Below are 13,893 nucleotides of genomic sequence, written 5' to 3' on the forward strand. Positions count from 1 at the left end.
GAGGTGCCCTGAGTTCTCTCTCAGTGCACCTCTGGGCCCAAGTATTTTGTGGGACAGAACGAGCTCTCCATCCCTTGCAGGTTGAACATCTGAAGAGCTGTTCAGGCGAGCACAGCCATAGGGATGTTCTGCCTTGGGTACCAGCTGGGTACCAGCTCCAGCTGTAGCCTCCCAGGGCCACTCCAGCCGCTCCTTTCCCTGTCCCACCAGATACACCCGGGTGCTGGGGGCATTTCTGTCCCTGATCGCGGCGGGGCAGGGAAAAAGACACTGGGGAGGGCTTGGTGGAGAGCGGCGGTGAGGAGGGGGGCCGGGGGCAGAGCAGGGCGGTGCGGGGGCGAGGGCGGCTCCCATCTCCCATCCTCTCCCATCCTCTCCATCACCTCCCATCCCTCGCCTTCCGCCGGGGGCTGCAGGAGCCGGCGCTCTCGGAGCCGGCGAGCGGCGCGATCGCCCAAACTCCTGGGAGGGGAGACACCACCCGCCGTCGCCTCCTCTTCCTTCTCCTCCCCCTCCTCCTCCTCCTCCCCTCCCCTCCCCGCGCAAACCCCAAATAAAAGGGGCGGGGGGCGGCAGGATGCGCCGCTCGGAGGGGAGGTCGGCGCCGCCGCCGGCCGCCTGATGCTGCCGCCGTTCGCCATTGCCGGGCACGGCTCGGAGCCGAGCGCGGCCGGGCGGGGGGCAGAGCCGGCGCTCCCGGGGGCGCCGCAGCTGCAGCCCCCGCTGCCCGGCCGCCCCCGCAGCGCCCCCATGCCCGACCGCCGCCGGAGGGGGGCCCCGGGGGCCCGCTCCTGTCTGCTCTGGCTCTTTGTGCTGCTCAAGGTGAGTGCCGGGGAAGGGGAGGGGAGCGATGCGCGGCTGGAGCGTCCTCCGCGCCGCGCCGCCTTTGTGCGTGTGTGCCTGCCCTGCCCGCTGCGCGCTGTGCCCGCTTTGTGTGCGCGGGGATGCCCCGGGCCGGGATGCGCTCCCTCCCTCCGTCTCCCGCATCCCCACGTCCCCCCGAGGGATCGGGCCGGCTCTGAGCCCCGTGCCCTGCCCGGGTTTGGGTGGTTTCGGGGAGCGCTGTCCTTCAGCACCGCTCCCATCCAGCGCTCGCACCTTTCCCCACCCCGGCACGCTCCGCTGATGAGGATGCTGCTAACAAAGGGGCTGGATCGTGCCGGGTTTGTCGCGGCACAGCTGAGCGGTTCTTTTTGTGTTTCCAGCTCAGCCTGTCTTCTCGGCAGATTAATTTTTCAAAGTTCCGCCTCGTGCCGCGAGCTCGGGTTTTCACACGGTGTTTTTCATCTCTGCTCTTCAGCTCGTTTCGTGGGTTCTTAAGTGTATTTTGTATGCCTCGTTTAACTTCTAAAAGAAAATGTATGTGCTGCCCAGGTGAATACTGCAAATGTCATTGCCCTGAAGAGCAGAGCTCAGCACTGCTGAAAACTTTGTTGTATATTTGTCAGTCACTGTTAAGCCGAGCTCTGCAGCTAAGGACCTGACCTTTCAGAGCCTTATAAATGTAAATGTTCTGTGGAAATCATCAGGGCTCCCTGTGTGAATAAGAGTTTGCAGGATCAGGTCCTGGAACAGCAGTGGTGTCGCTTCTAAAATTGACATTGCATTGACAGAACTATTTAAAGGGAAGCTTTCGCAGCATCTGTTCACATATAGTAGTCAACTGTCAGCTGTCTCATTTTCATAACTGCTGAAACATACATTTATGCAAGATAAAATGCTAATATACAGACAAAAGACAAAATGTTGCTTCATGGAATGTGGTAGTTTAAAAAAAAGAAAATAAAAAGGACAGTAAGTCTGTGGATGTTATGGCCCAGTAGAAAGATGAGGTTTCTAGTTTTTTCATGAACAGAGAAGTGCACACAGTTTTAAGTAGCTGTTTTATCCCACAATTAGTGAATGTACATTACTCTATGTTCTAGCTTTTAAAAAAACATTAAGGTGTTTATGTGCTGTTTTTTGTTGTTTTGTTTTTGTTTTTGTTTTAACTAGCATTGCTGTGGTAAAGCAAGACAAAAAACAGGTAGTTTAAATCTGTATGAAATTAATAATAAATCTGAAGTAGCTGGGTAAGGTTTGAAGGTACCCAAGGGACCAGGTTTTCATTCTGTTGGAAAATAACCATCATTTCTCAGCTGAATAAACCTGGGACTGGCAGGACAAAGAAAGCTGATGAGCATTAGCAGAATTTTGTAGAGTAAGAGAAGGTAAAGCTGCAGCTTCAGATAGAGGTGCATCTGTATCTCCCTGTGTGACTGGATTATGGCTTTGGTTGGATGGCAAACCCACTGTAATTAGTTATCTCTGTATGGGTATTGAACACTACAATTAAAGAAGTGAGACTTGAGGAGTTAGTCAAAGTAAATCCGGTTACAGGAGAGAAGTTGGGGAAGCAAGAACAGTGCTTGTTTCAGATCACATAATAGGGCCATTTTCCTGAGCCTGAAATTCACTGAATATTCTTCAAGATATGTGCAATTTTTTTCAGTGACAAATAATTGAAAAGATGCCATTTCAAAACCAGGCTTTCCCAGTTTAGCTCTGTTTAGTTCTACCAACCTGTTGAAGCAATGCTGAGATTAAGCAGACTCGATTTATTAAATTGGTGCTTCACCTGGAAGTTAATCTCATTGAGAAAGCAGTGGCATTGAACTGATGAATCTGAAGACAGGCAAAACTGATGTCTGTGTGCTTGCTGCTTCAGTGCTAGCAGCCCAAATGTCACTTGTTAAGCTGAATCTGCTTGATGTGGCCTTGATGCCCATCTGGCAATTTGTAAAATCATCAGCAGACTTTGCAAAGTGATAAAGCTGCTCAGAGCACATTTTTCTCCTCTCTCCTCTTGTCTTCCAATTGTCATTATTTCATGGTGTGAAGCAATAGTGCCAGCTTATTCCAACTCCTGATGCTCTCTGGGGCTGCTGAAGGGTCAGTGACACACGGGACATTCCTCCATGTGCCAGATATGGTTGCCCATGGGCTACTGAGGTGTGGTTCCTTCTTTCACAGTGTGATGTGCATGCTTTCTGTGCCCCAGGGTAGGAGCACAGTATTATTTCTGGAAATACATCAATGTGATCTTGAACCTTTACCATTCTCCTTTTTTAGCAGTTTTTTAATGTGGTGGCTAATTTAGAAATTAGCAGAAGAAAGGCATTGTATGTGAGCTCAGCCACCAGGGTGGATTCACAGCGCTTGTGAGAGAAACAGGGCTGTGGGTTTTGCTTTCAGAGAAGACTCCAACCATGCTGCTGTAGGAATCTCTTAAAATATTGCCATTTTTGCAGTGGGTCTGTGTTCTCTGTTAGTTTATTTCAGTCAGAATGGCTGGAAGGCAGAGTCTTCAGCAGCTTTCTCTGTAATCATCTCATTTTGGAGTGGCAAAAGCAGGGCTGAGCGTGGCCCAAAGGAAAAGCTGTATTTCAGCTAAATAAATAATAGAAAGTAGACACATTCCCTCATTCTAGTGACTGATGTTATGTTTCCCATCTTTTCTAACTGCAACCCAGCAGCCTTCCCTTAGTCATGACTGCACTGAGCTCTGGCCAGCTCAGGTTCTGCTCTGGATGATGTCCCTGATGTGTCAGGTGTCCCATGCTGCTGGGCTTGCACCTGGGGGCTTTGAGGTTGCTTTATGGAATTATTTCTGGGGGAGAAGGTAAAGCTTAATTAGAAGAGAAAAGCACCTTGAGCAAGCCAGACCTGGTGCTGGGACATTGTTTGCAATCTGATCCACCTCCAAGATGTTCTGAGCAAGGCTCTCAGTAGGAAACTGGTTGTCACAGTCAGGGCTAAATAGGAGTGATGACACTCTTCAGGAAAATTTTCTATAGGTAAAATAATGCATCTCTTATTTCCAGGAGACTGAGATCTTTGAATATCAGTCTTATATATGCTCTTCATTTAAATCAGCAACACCATCTTTCTTCCTCTTAGCAAGGACAACTTTTTGTGTCTAGCAGGGCAGAATTTTTTCCAATAGTGCATCAGTTTTTATTGTTTGGCATCATAGTGAGCTCTCAACTCAGGTTTACATGGACCAAGACATTCAAAGGGACTGAGGTTCTGTAAGACTCAACTTTACCCAGCAAAGGAAATCTGTTTCTACTGGTGTCATTTTCAGGAATAGCTACATCTTCAGTTAATAATCTGAAGCAAAAGCCTTACCATTAGGGTGCTGCCTTTTCCTGCAGGAAAAACCTTTTTAAGAGAGAGGCTGATTTCACAGCTGAGAGCCCCAGTGTGTCACTGCTGTTTCCTCCTGCTGGGAAAAGCAATGAATGAATAATTTGAATTTTGTTATGGAGTCCTTTTGGCAACACTTCTCTCTCCAAGAGATGGCGGCTGAAGCTCTTGTTGAGACAAGTTTTGTCTTCTTCCCTCATGGTCGTGTTCTACTAGTGTCAAAATAAAATAAAGAAAGACCCAAACCTGCCTTGCCAGCTTTTTTTTTTTTTTGTGTGCAAAACAAATGCAAGGCTTCCTCATGATGGTTTCAGGCCCAGAGGTAAAAGTCTTTTCTTACCACTGCTCTGGGATTGTATGGGAGGAAAAATCATCCTCCCAGGAAAAGCCAAGAGTTTTATTTTAAAAAAGCTAATTATCAACAGTCACCCTCAGCTCAAAATTTTCTTCTACAAGTCAGGTTCTCTCTCATTGCTTCATTTTCATGGATAATATCTGGATCAGGGTGATTCTGGAGGGCAAATCCAAGGAAGAGGCTGCTTGTGCCAAGTCATGTTTACGGAACTGCAGCAGGCACTCGCAAACCCTCTCTGCCAGTGAAATCAGAGTCTGCCATTACCCTCTGGCAGATTTCCTCGTGATGAAACGACAGTGGAGCGTTGAGAAAAGATCCTTCATGCCTGCAGGAGTTATGAGCCCCAGGCTCAGATTGCACAGGGTCAGTAAGGCAATTTCTGGGTTGTATCACCTGGGTCAGGAGCTGCACTCAAGGGTGATCCCTCATCCAGGCTGGGATGGATGCAGACTCTTACCTGTCCTGATCCTGTGGCAATTCATTAAAGGGCTCCCAGACAGTGCTGGCTGAACCTGAGAATCCCACTAATCTCTGCATTTCTGCTGTCACCACACAGAGCAATCCAGGCAGATCATGGAATGACCTTACAGAGCTTCAGAATGAATGCTAAACTGAACAGAGCCTTGTGTAAATCCAGCTTGAGACTTATTTTGCCAGACAGTCTCAGCTCTAGGGAAGGGAGAGGTTTTTTTTACTTAGGCATATGAGTCAGGACAATAAATGTCAAAAAATAAACCTTTGGAAACAGGTCTATTTGCTGAAGAACTTAAAAGACTCATAGCTAACACTGATTCTAAGTGTTCTTATTTGCCTTTTTCATTGGAGAAGTAGACATTGTCATCCTAAGCACTCTTACCATCTATTAATTTCTTCTTCTAGTAAATTAGTGCTTCCATTTTTTGTTACTTCCATTTTGTTACTAGGGCTGTGAAAATTCTATTTTCTATACAAAACTGAGTTGCTTGCAACGTGAAGAAGAAAAAAAACTTTAATAAATATTATGAATATTCTGAAATTAAAATCTTTACACAGACTCGAGTACCTACAAGTATACTAATACAAATTAAGAGACTGGTTTATTAAATGTTTTGCACATGAAATTGTAACTTCCTTTTTTTTTTTTATTAAATTTCTATCAGTGTAGATAGAGTTTAAAAGGGGAAAATCTTTGAGACAAATGTGGCAACATATGCTAGCTGCCACATATGGAGTGTAACAGATGAGCAGAGAATGGGAAATACTGGGAACAGAAAGGTTACCTTGCTTTTCTCAGCACCCTGCAATCTCACATGAATGGCAGCCAGTGAAGGGAGCAGCTCCTAGGGAAGGAGTTTGCCATCTTTGCAAACAAAGCAAGCCAGACATGATGCATTCCGTTTCTGGAACCCCCTCATTCCTGTGCTGGGAAACTACAGGCGGCTTTTAGGGGGAGTTCCAGAAATAAGATTATATGTGTGGTGTCTGGCCTGCCAGAAAGAAAACACTTTGCATCAGGGCTGTGCTGGGATGAGTGTGGCAAGCTCTGCACTTTCCCTTCTTGTTGAATGCAGGTATTGAGGGAAGAGATGCTTTACAGTAAGTGTGGGTGATGGAAGAGTTGGTGTCACAGCTGACAGCAACAGGGAGGAGAGATAGCAGGAAAAGGTATAGGCTTTAAGTGTGCTGGGTCTTGAGGTGGTAGCATGGACATGAGAAGAGAATGTGTGGGATATTTGGACAGAAAACATAACATTGGCAAAATGTGAGCATGGTGTTTAAGCATAGGCATTGAGCACTTCAGAGGAGCTGAACAGAGATAATGGAAGTAAACAACTCTGAGCTATTATTCTATGTCAGTCAGAGATTTAACATGAGGTAGCTGTTTGGTAGATACGAACCTCTTGGGGGATAAAAATCCTAAATTCCTTTCTAAGTTCTCTGTAAAAACAGATAAGGTTGCCTGTCAATCTACACAGTTGTGATTTTGAAGTGTTTTGGCCTCAGCACTTTTCTCTGTTGTTGAGACAAGGGCCTTCTTGTCTTGTCAGAAGGGTTTGAACACCTGCAGCTCCTTGGTGTGCTCTAAACCTGCAGATCCTCAGCTTAGCTGAGCTGATTTCCAGCTGTATCACATGAAGGCCAAGTCTTTGGGGTAAGAGAGGTAGGTCATTAATTTGTCAATCTGATCAGCAAGTCCTTCAGGTTTAAGGGTTTTCAGTAATTTCCTTGTCTCATCCCGTAGAATCATCCATGGAGGGACTGTTCTTCAATGCTGGGAGGAGCCCCCAAAGCAGGCAGACAGTCCCAATTGTCTCATTCCCTTTGTGCAATTTGCTTTCTGTCTTTTATCTGCAGCACAGCTATTCTGGATCATTTCCTATCTGTTCATATGGAAGTCATTTGAACATGGGAAATCTTCACTCCTCACTGATCTATTCAATGGGAAGGGATGGCTTCATTCCACTTACAAACATTGAAGGAATGTTAAATTTGAGCAAGGGGAAAAAAGCCAACAAAACACTGGAAAAACCCACACATGCCCAAAACCTCAACATCTCTTACATGTGGTGAAGAACAGTAGAAAGAATTGGGGAGAAAAAGAAGAAAAACACATGGGAAGAATGCTAATTAGTGTTTTCCTAAAGCACTGCAAGGCAGATTTAAGGAAAAAAAACGATCATTTTCCCAGAGCAATGAAATTATTTATTTATTATTTGCTTAGCACTGCTGTGCCTAGCTTTGTTCTGTATGCAAAATACCTGCAGACTCTGCCTGGAGTCTGGAAGATAGACACATCAAAATAAGGATGCTCTAGATAACTTAGAAATTATTATCATATATGCCAGTGCTGGTATTCTCCAAGGGCTGGTATACCTTCCAAACAGAAGTCACAATTGCTTCCTCCAGGAGCTGAGCAGAGGGGTTTTGGTTGTTGTTGTTGTTGTTTGTTGCTTGTTCTTTTTTTAAATTCAGTATTGATTTCTACAGGATGTTGTTCTTCAGAGCTTCTGGTCGTTTACATCAGTTTAAAACATCAAAAATAATTAATAATCAATGTGGCTTTAATCCCTTCAAAGAGAGCCCATTAACCTACAAAAAATGGTCTGGCTCACAATAGTTTCACGAAAGTGACTGTAAGCAGGGCAAGAGATGAAAGAGAGAAACATCACTCAGATGTTTTCCTTTTTCAAAGAGAACTTGTATTTGAAACAGAGAGCATAGCTAATATTTTATTGTAGTCAATTTAATGTAAATTGGGAGCTTTGGGGTTTTTTAAAATAATTTTCTTTCTCTAACTCGCCTGCCTAATCTTGTACTGGTATTTTCTTGAGTCATCAGTGTCTGCTTCTGAGGAAAAGATGATGATGTCACAAAATCAATATCAGAGGATCCTATACTGTAATCCCTTTTCAGGGAAGTCCATTAAATCAATCCCTCTCCTTCTGTGAGTAATGACTGTAGAATGAAGCCCTCTAATTTTGCTGTGTGAAGGAATAAGCAGATGGGATGGGACTTTGCATAATTAGCTAGCAGTTATTAAATACAACAGGAAAAATTATGATGTTTTCTGAAAGTGAATACATACATACTGAAATGAATACATAGTGAATATTTAAGTGTATTTCAGAATGATCTCTGGTATAAAATTACTTCTGAGTTGCATCGCAAAATAATATGCTAAAAAAGCTGAAAAGGCTTTTTTATTTTCAAACCTTTTGAAAACTTACTCAGGACTCTGTGGGCTATGAAGCCCCATCAGGTTTCCTTTAGCAGCACTGGGGGAAATCATGAAAACTCCAGAATGATGTCACCAGCATTTCTCTGGAATTGGGGCACTCTGGGAACGGGGACAATGACTTTGCCACCTCACCTGTTGTTTATGTGCAGCATCAGTGTCTGTTAGCTGGAACCAGAACTGACGGGTTTCCTCTAACTCTGAGCAGCTATCAGAGACTCTGCTGTGCTGCTGGGAACGGCTCCAAAGCCCGAGTGAAGTCAATGGATGTTTTTATGCTGCTTTAAATGGGCTTTGGAGCGGGCTGCAGTCCCAGCCGGGGGATGGTGTGGCTCTGACACTCAGCACAGAGCGTGGTGGCCCTGGGCCTGCTGCAGTGCCAGCAGCACAGACTGGATGGGTCTGATTTTTAAAATCTGAGACTCTGATAGCTTAAAGACACTCCCCATCAGATCAATCTTGTGCAACCTTCTTGTTTCGGTGGTAGCTGTGTTGGCAGGAGGTGGGGTGTTGTAATCCATTGGCTGAAACCAATGTAAGAATTTACTAATTCTGCTCTGGGGTGCTTTTCTGCAGACAGAGCCGTCAGTCTCTGTGGTGGGATGGAATGTAAGAGAATAGTGCAGAAGGTAATCTCACACCTGAGGAGCTGCAGCTGTGCTGATCACCAAAGATTAGGAACAGCCCTGCCCTTAACAGGCCACAGCTGTGTCCAACAAGGAGATGAGTGCTACAAAAGAGAGGGTGAGCTGGGTGAGGAGAGGGATGGAGTTTGCTGGCTGTGCTATGAAGAAGGAGTCAGTGCTGTGAGGAGATGCCCCTGAGAAAAACACCAACTAGGTATGGGACCTTTTGAAATATGATGACAACAAATCTCCTCTTTCTCTGCTTGCTTCTTCCTCTGCTCAAATAAGAGCTCATATTTAAGGACATTTCACACTACAGCTCCTGTTGCTGGCATTGTAGCATTAGCACAGATATGTGCATGTATGGAATGAAATTCTGTATCAGATACTTTCTCTGGGTCTGAAAAATCTGGCTGGTCCCTGCTTCTTTAATCATGAGACCAAAACCCAGTGACCATCAGAGGCCTTTGAGTTTCAGGAGATAAACTCTCATCCTGCTCAGCTCAGGTGCAATCAGAACACAGCTATTATTTCCTAGACTCTTCCACTTACACCTTTGCAGCTAACTAGAGACCAGCAGACTGCCATGGGTGTGATAAAACTGATGGAAATAGCAATTCAAAGTATACTTATTTCAAATGAAGGAATGAACCAAAATTTGATAATTAATTTAAGATTGGTGCTTGGAATAATTCTTTGCTAATGGGCAAATGCACAGCCAGTGATTCCAAGTTCCATATTGAGTAGCTTGGAGGAACTCATGGGGAAGTCAAACCCTTTGAATTCTTTCCATGAAGAAAAGTGGATGTGTTCTTATCTCTACAATCACTCTCATGCAGAGTGATTGTAGAGATTAACTGAGCACTGTCTTATTACTGTGCCTGAGTGGGTTGCAGCTGCTGGGAGAGAGACGGTGAATCTTGTTTCTTGAATCAGAAGGCTTGATTTATTAAGATATCATATATAATACATTAAGACTATACTAATAAGAATAAAGAGAGATGTTTGCAGAGCTGCTAAGCTAGGCTAGGAATAGATAGAAAGAATCTATAACAAAGTTGTGTCCAAGGACTGAGTCCCTGGCTTACACTTTGTGATTGGCCCTAAATTATAAACAAGAAGCGTGAGCCAATCAAGGTGCATCCCATTACATTCACAGCATCTGATAATAATCGTTTACCTTCTATTTGGAGGCCTCTGGCCTCCAGAAGACACAGAAATCCAAAAGAAAGGATTTCTGTGAAGAAATGTCTGCGACACTGTCTGTTTAAAACTTTAGGATTAGAGGGCTGCATTGTCGAAAGGAATTGACAACAGCAGTAAATAAATAAAGAGTTTTGGCACTTTGACTGTAGTGCTTCACAACAGCTTTAAGTGGGATCTATATAATTATTTACTCCATATTGTAAATATTCTTTTAAAATATGATATTTAGGTTTTGGTGGTTTTTAAAAATATTTAGTCATCAATGAACTGAACTTTGCAGGGCAGTTTTTGCAAAGTATTGTGGCAACCAGATACCATACAGCCACTGTCACCCTGACTGGTGGGATGGGGAGGAGAATCAGGGGAAAAAAGTGTGGGTTGAGGTAAGAAAAGTTCATGTATGGGCACTGAGCTCTAAGCATTGAGTCACATCCTAGCTGTCAGACACCAGCTTTTCCTGGTGGGCAATTCTGCACAATTACTGCACAAGGTGATGGACAGCCCAAATCAGGATGTCAGTAGGTGTCCAGGTGGAGGAAACAAATTCTGGAGTGTTGTTGTATGAGTGTTCAGCCTGGAGCAGAGCCACAGTGCCTTCCCAGGAGGATGGTGTGACTGGAATAGTTGCAGGTGACATTATTTCAAGCACAAATAAAACATGTTCGTGGACATGATGGGGTTAGGAGATAAAATGGAAAAGAAGCAGGAGCATCTTGGAATGTGCCAGAGCATATCTAGCCAGATTTGTGTGCTCCACTTATGCACAAGGTTATTTTTGCATCCCTTCTGCATTTGGTAGCTAATCTTTAATGAAGACGTGACCTGTTTGGAGATTGGCTTTTAGTAATGGTACCTTGTAATGTTTGTATGGGATCAGCTGCTTGTCAATATGTGCTGTGAGTAAAAGCCATCTACAGATCAGAGCATTTCCATTTTTTACCTGAAACATTTTTATTTCTTTCTCCCCTCCCTGGAGGGAGGGATTTATTTCCATTATGAGCTCTGGCTATGTGATTAAAGCATAAGAGAGCTACTGGACTATCACATGATCAGGGTATCCAGAAAACCACAGATTTTTGAGGGAAAGCCCCCAAGACTTGCAAAGGAAAAACCCCAGAATTTTTAGGGAAACCCCCCAAATTTTTAGGAGAAAAGCTCAGAATTTTATTTGGAGGGCAGAATTCCAAGATCTGAAAGTGAAAAGCCCAGGAATTTGAGGGTAAAAGCCCAGGATTTTAAAGGGAAAGCTCCCAAGATTTTGAGATAAAACCACCAAAATTTTAAAAGGGAAATCCCCAAGATTTTGAGGGGAAAACCCCATGATTTTTAGGGGAATACCCCATGATTTTTTATCCTTCTAGCTGGCTTTGAGCTGATATTTCTCACTCCATGGCATAGCTGGAAGAGTGTAGAGGGGAGATGCAGCATGTGGGGAAAGGGAGAGGCAAGAGCTTGCAGGCGGGGTGTTGAGAAAGCAGACTTTTCAGGATTGTCCCCTGGTTGTCATCAAAAGAGCAAAGAATGTGGTGGTGAGGAGGGGCTGTGTGCATCTCAGAGGGCCAGGGACACGTGGAACACTTTAGGGCTGTGCAGTGATTGAGGCTGGAAGGGATGTCTGGAGAGCATCTGCTCTGGGCTCAGGGCTGTGTCCTGATCACTTCTGAGCATCTGTGAGGATGGAGATGCCACCACCTCTCTGGACAGCTTCCTAGGAGCCTGCAGGAGAGCAATGACAGCCAATTAAAGATCGTGAATTGGGACACAAAAGAGTATGAAATTTTTATTAACTTGACAGCTCTGTTTTGCAAATTCACTTTAAAATAATTTGGGCTACCTTCCTTTGTAGAATTTCAATCTCTGGGTGACACTCATAAGCTTTATGCTGAACTCTGCTTGTTTTCTTGCATTTATCAGTGCCTTGAAGCTTGAGCTTTAAATATTATATCAAGGATAAAATTTTTAGAGCTGCCAGTGTTAGAATGTACCTTAATTATCACTTAAGCTTTCTGCAGAGTCAGGCAGGTATCTGCCATCACGGCACATTCACTTCACAGCTTCAGAATTCTCAAGGAGGTTTTTCATTTCTTTTCTCTTTTCTTTTTCCCCTCCTCTTCTGATTTACACTTCTGGGAGGATAACTATGACTTCATATATTTTACAAGCTTAGATCTTGGACATGCAGGAAACCATTAAAACCTCCCTGAGGGGATTTTTGGGAACAATATGAGTCAAAGGCTCTTGGTGTAGAACTGGCCTCTGTCCTGGCAGTGCTGGAGCAGAGCAATCTGTCATCACTGCACCCAGCTACCAAAAATTTGTATAAATCAAGGTGGTGAGATCCATGTCTCAAGGGAATATGTGGAATCCTTTCTGAAAATTTCTCTTAAACTTTTTGTATTGATAACGGAAGCACTGCTCCCAAAATCAATAAAAGATTACAGGGACTCAGTGCACTTAATGAGCTCCAAAGGACCAGTTTGGGCTGTGATTACAGCTTCTGTTGCCTGACTCTGCATTGTACTCTGCATTTATTCCTAATGATTTATAACTTTGGAGGGGAGGATGAGTTCAGGAATTATTTTTTTTTTCACAGATTTTTTGCCTTGAAGTTATGTTAGTTCATACTTTTAACTGTTTACTTGTCCATGCTAGAATACAGATTTCTGTTTTTTAGCTGGGGTTGGACAAAGCTTTTCTGGTTTTGTCCAGAACACAACACCCTTCAGTACTGTGGGAGGGATGGCTGGGAGTTGCTGTGTTCCAAGGGTGAATTTTTGCAATGGTAATGGAATGTAATGGATTTTTGCATGAGGAGACAGCCCCAGCCTGTGTGGGGGGAAGCAGATGGGCTGCAGAGATGTGCTGCATCCTGCACCCAGGGATGCACGTGCTGAGTGAAGGAGGCTAATAGAGGGGAAGAGGAGGAGTGTCCCCTTCTGCCCCCTGCCAAATCCGTCTCTGTGCTGTCAGAAATGGCTGTGAAATGGGAGTGCTGTGATTTTTCTCTGCAGAAATGGTCGAGTCACGTTTATCTCTTTGCCTCTCTGCATATTGGCACATTCTTTCTGTGTGCCTATTTATCCAAAGTCTTTACTTGGAGTGTTGGACTAAAGGTCATATCATTTTTTTTCTCTCTTTCTCTCCTTTTTTTTTTTTCCTCTCTCTCTCTAGTCCCTCTGTTTCTAAAGATGTCAAGCTAAATAACTGATGATTTCTTCTGATGCCAGTGGCCTTCATAATATGCATATTAGGGTTTAGAGCATTTTTCTTTTTCTGCATCTCAGTGCTCTCAATTTGTATGCAGAGCCATCCTCTTACCATGAGCTCCTATGCCCAGAGCTGAGGATTATGTTCTTATCCAACATATGTACACAGCCTGAAATGCTAAATCTCAGCTACTAGAGGAACAGAAAGATGTTATGGTGAAAGGAACTGTGTCAAAGCAGCCAGTCAGATCAATCTATAAATCATCATGTTTGAGAGGCAAGATAAGGATACACTTTGAATATGTGTCCCTTGCCCAGTACTGATTCATAAATTTAAATATTGCTACTCTGACTGGGAGGGATTAAGCAAATATGGATTTTTTCTTAAAATAATATAATGCAGTTTTGTGACAGTGATGGAGGTATGATATAGGATAATAAATATAGAAATAATGATAAAGGTCCCATTTAAAAACCATCTCTGTGGATGCTGTTTTATGCAGAAAGGGCCAGAATTTGGTAGAAGCATGGCAGTGGCATAGTGGGATGTTCCCTTGCTCTTCAACCAGCCCTGCTGAGCAGTTCCTGCAGGACTGG

General features: G+C 44.1%; 1 protein-coding gene across 2 annotated transcripts in view; it reads left to right on the plus strand.

The window, feature by feature from the left end:
- The first annotated feature begins 621 nt into the window (after positions 1–621).
- The window catches only part of PTPRO (protein tyrosine phosphatase receptor type O), a 140,824-nt gene continuing 127,552 nt past the window's right edge, over positions 622–13,893 (plus strand). The window contains exon 1 of one of the 2 annotated variants that reach the window (XM_063155634.1): positions 622–822. In XM_063155634.1, the coding sequence (XP_063011704.1) occupies positions 622–822 (201 nt within the window). The remainder of the gene's footprint in view (positions 823–13,893) is intronic. The other variant, XM_063155635.1, reaches the window with a different exon arrangement.

This window comes from Melospiza melodia, chromosome 4 (assembly GCF_035770615.1).
Source record: "Melospiza melodia melodia isolate bMelMel2 chromosome 4, bMelMel2.pri, whole genome shotgun sequence".
Taxonomy (NCBI): domain Eukaryota; kingdom Metazoa; phylum Chordata; class Aves; order Passeriformes; family Passerellidae; genus Melospiza; species Melospiza melodia.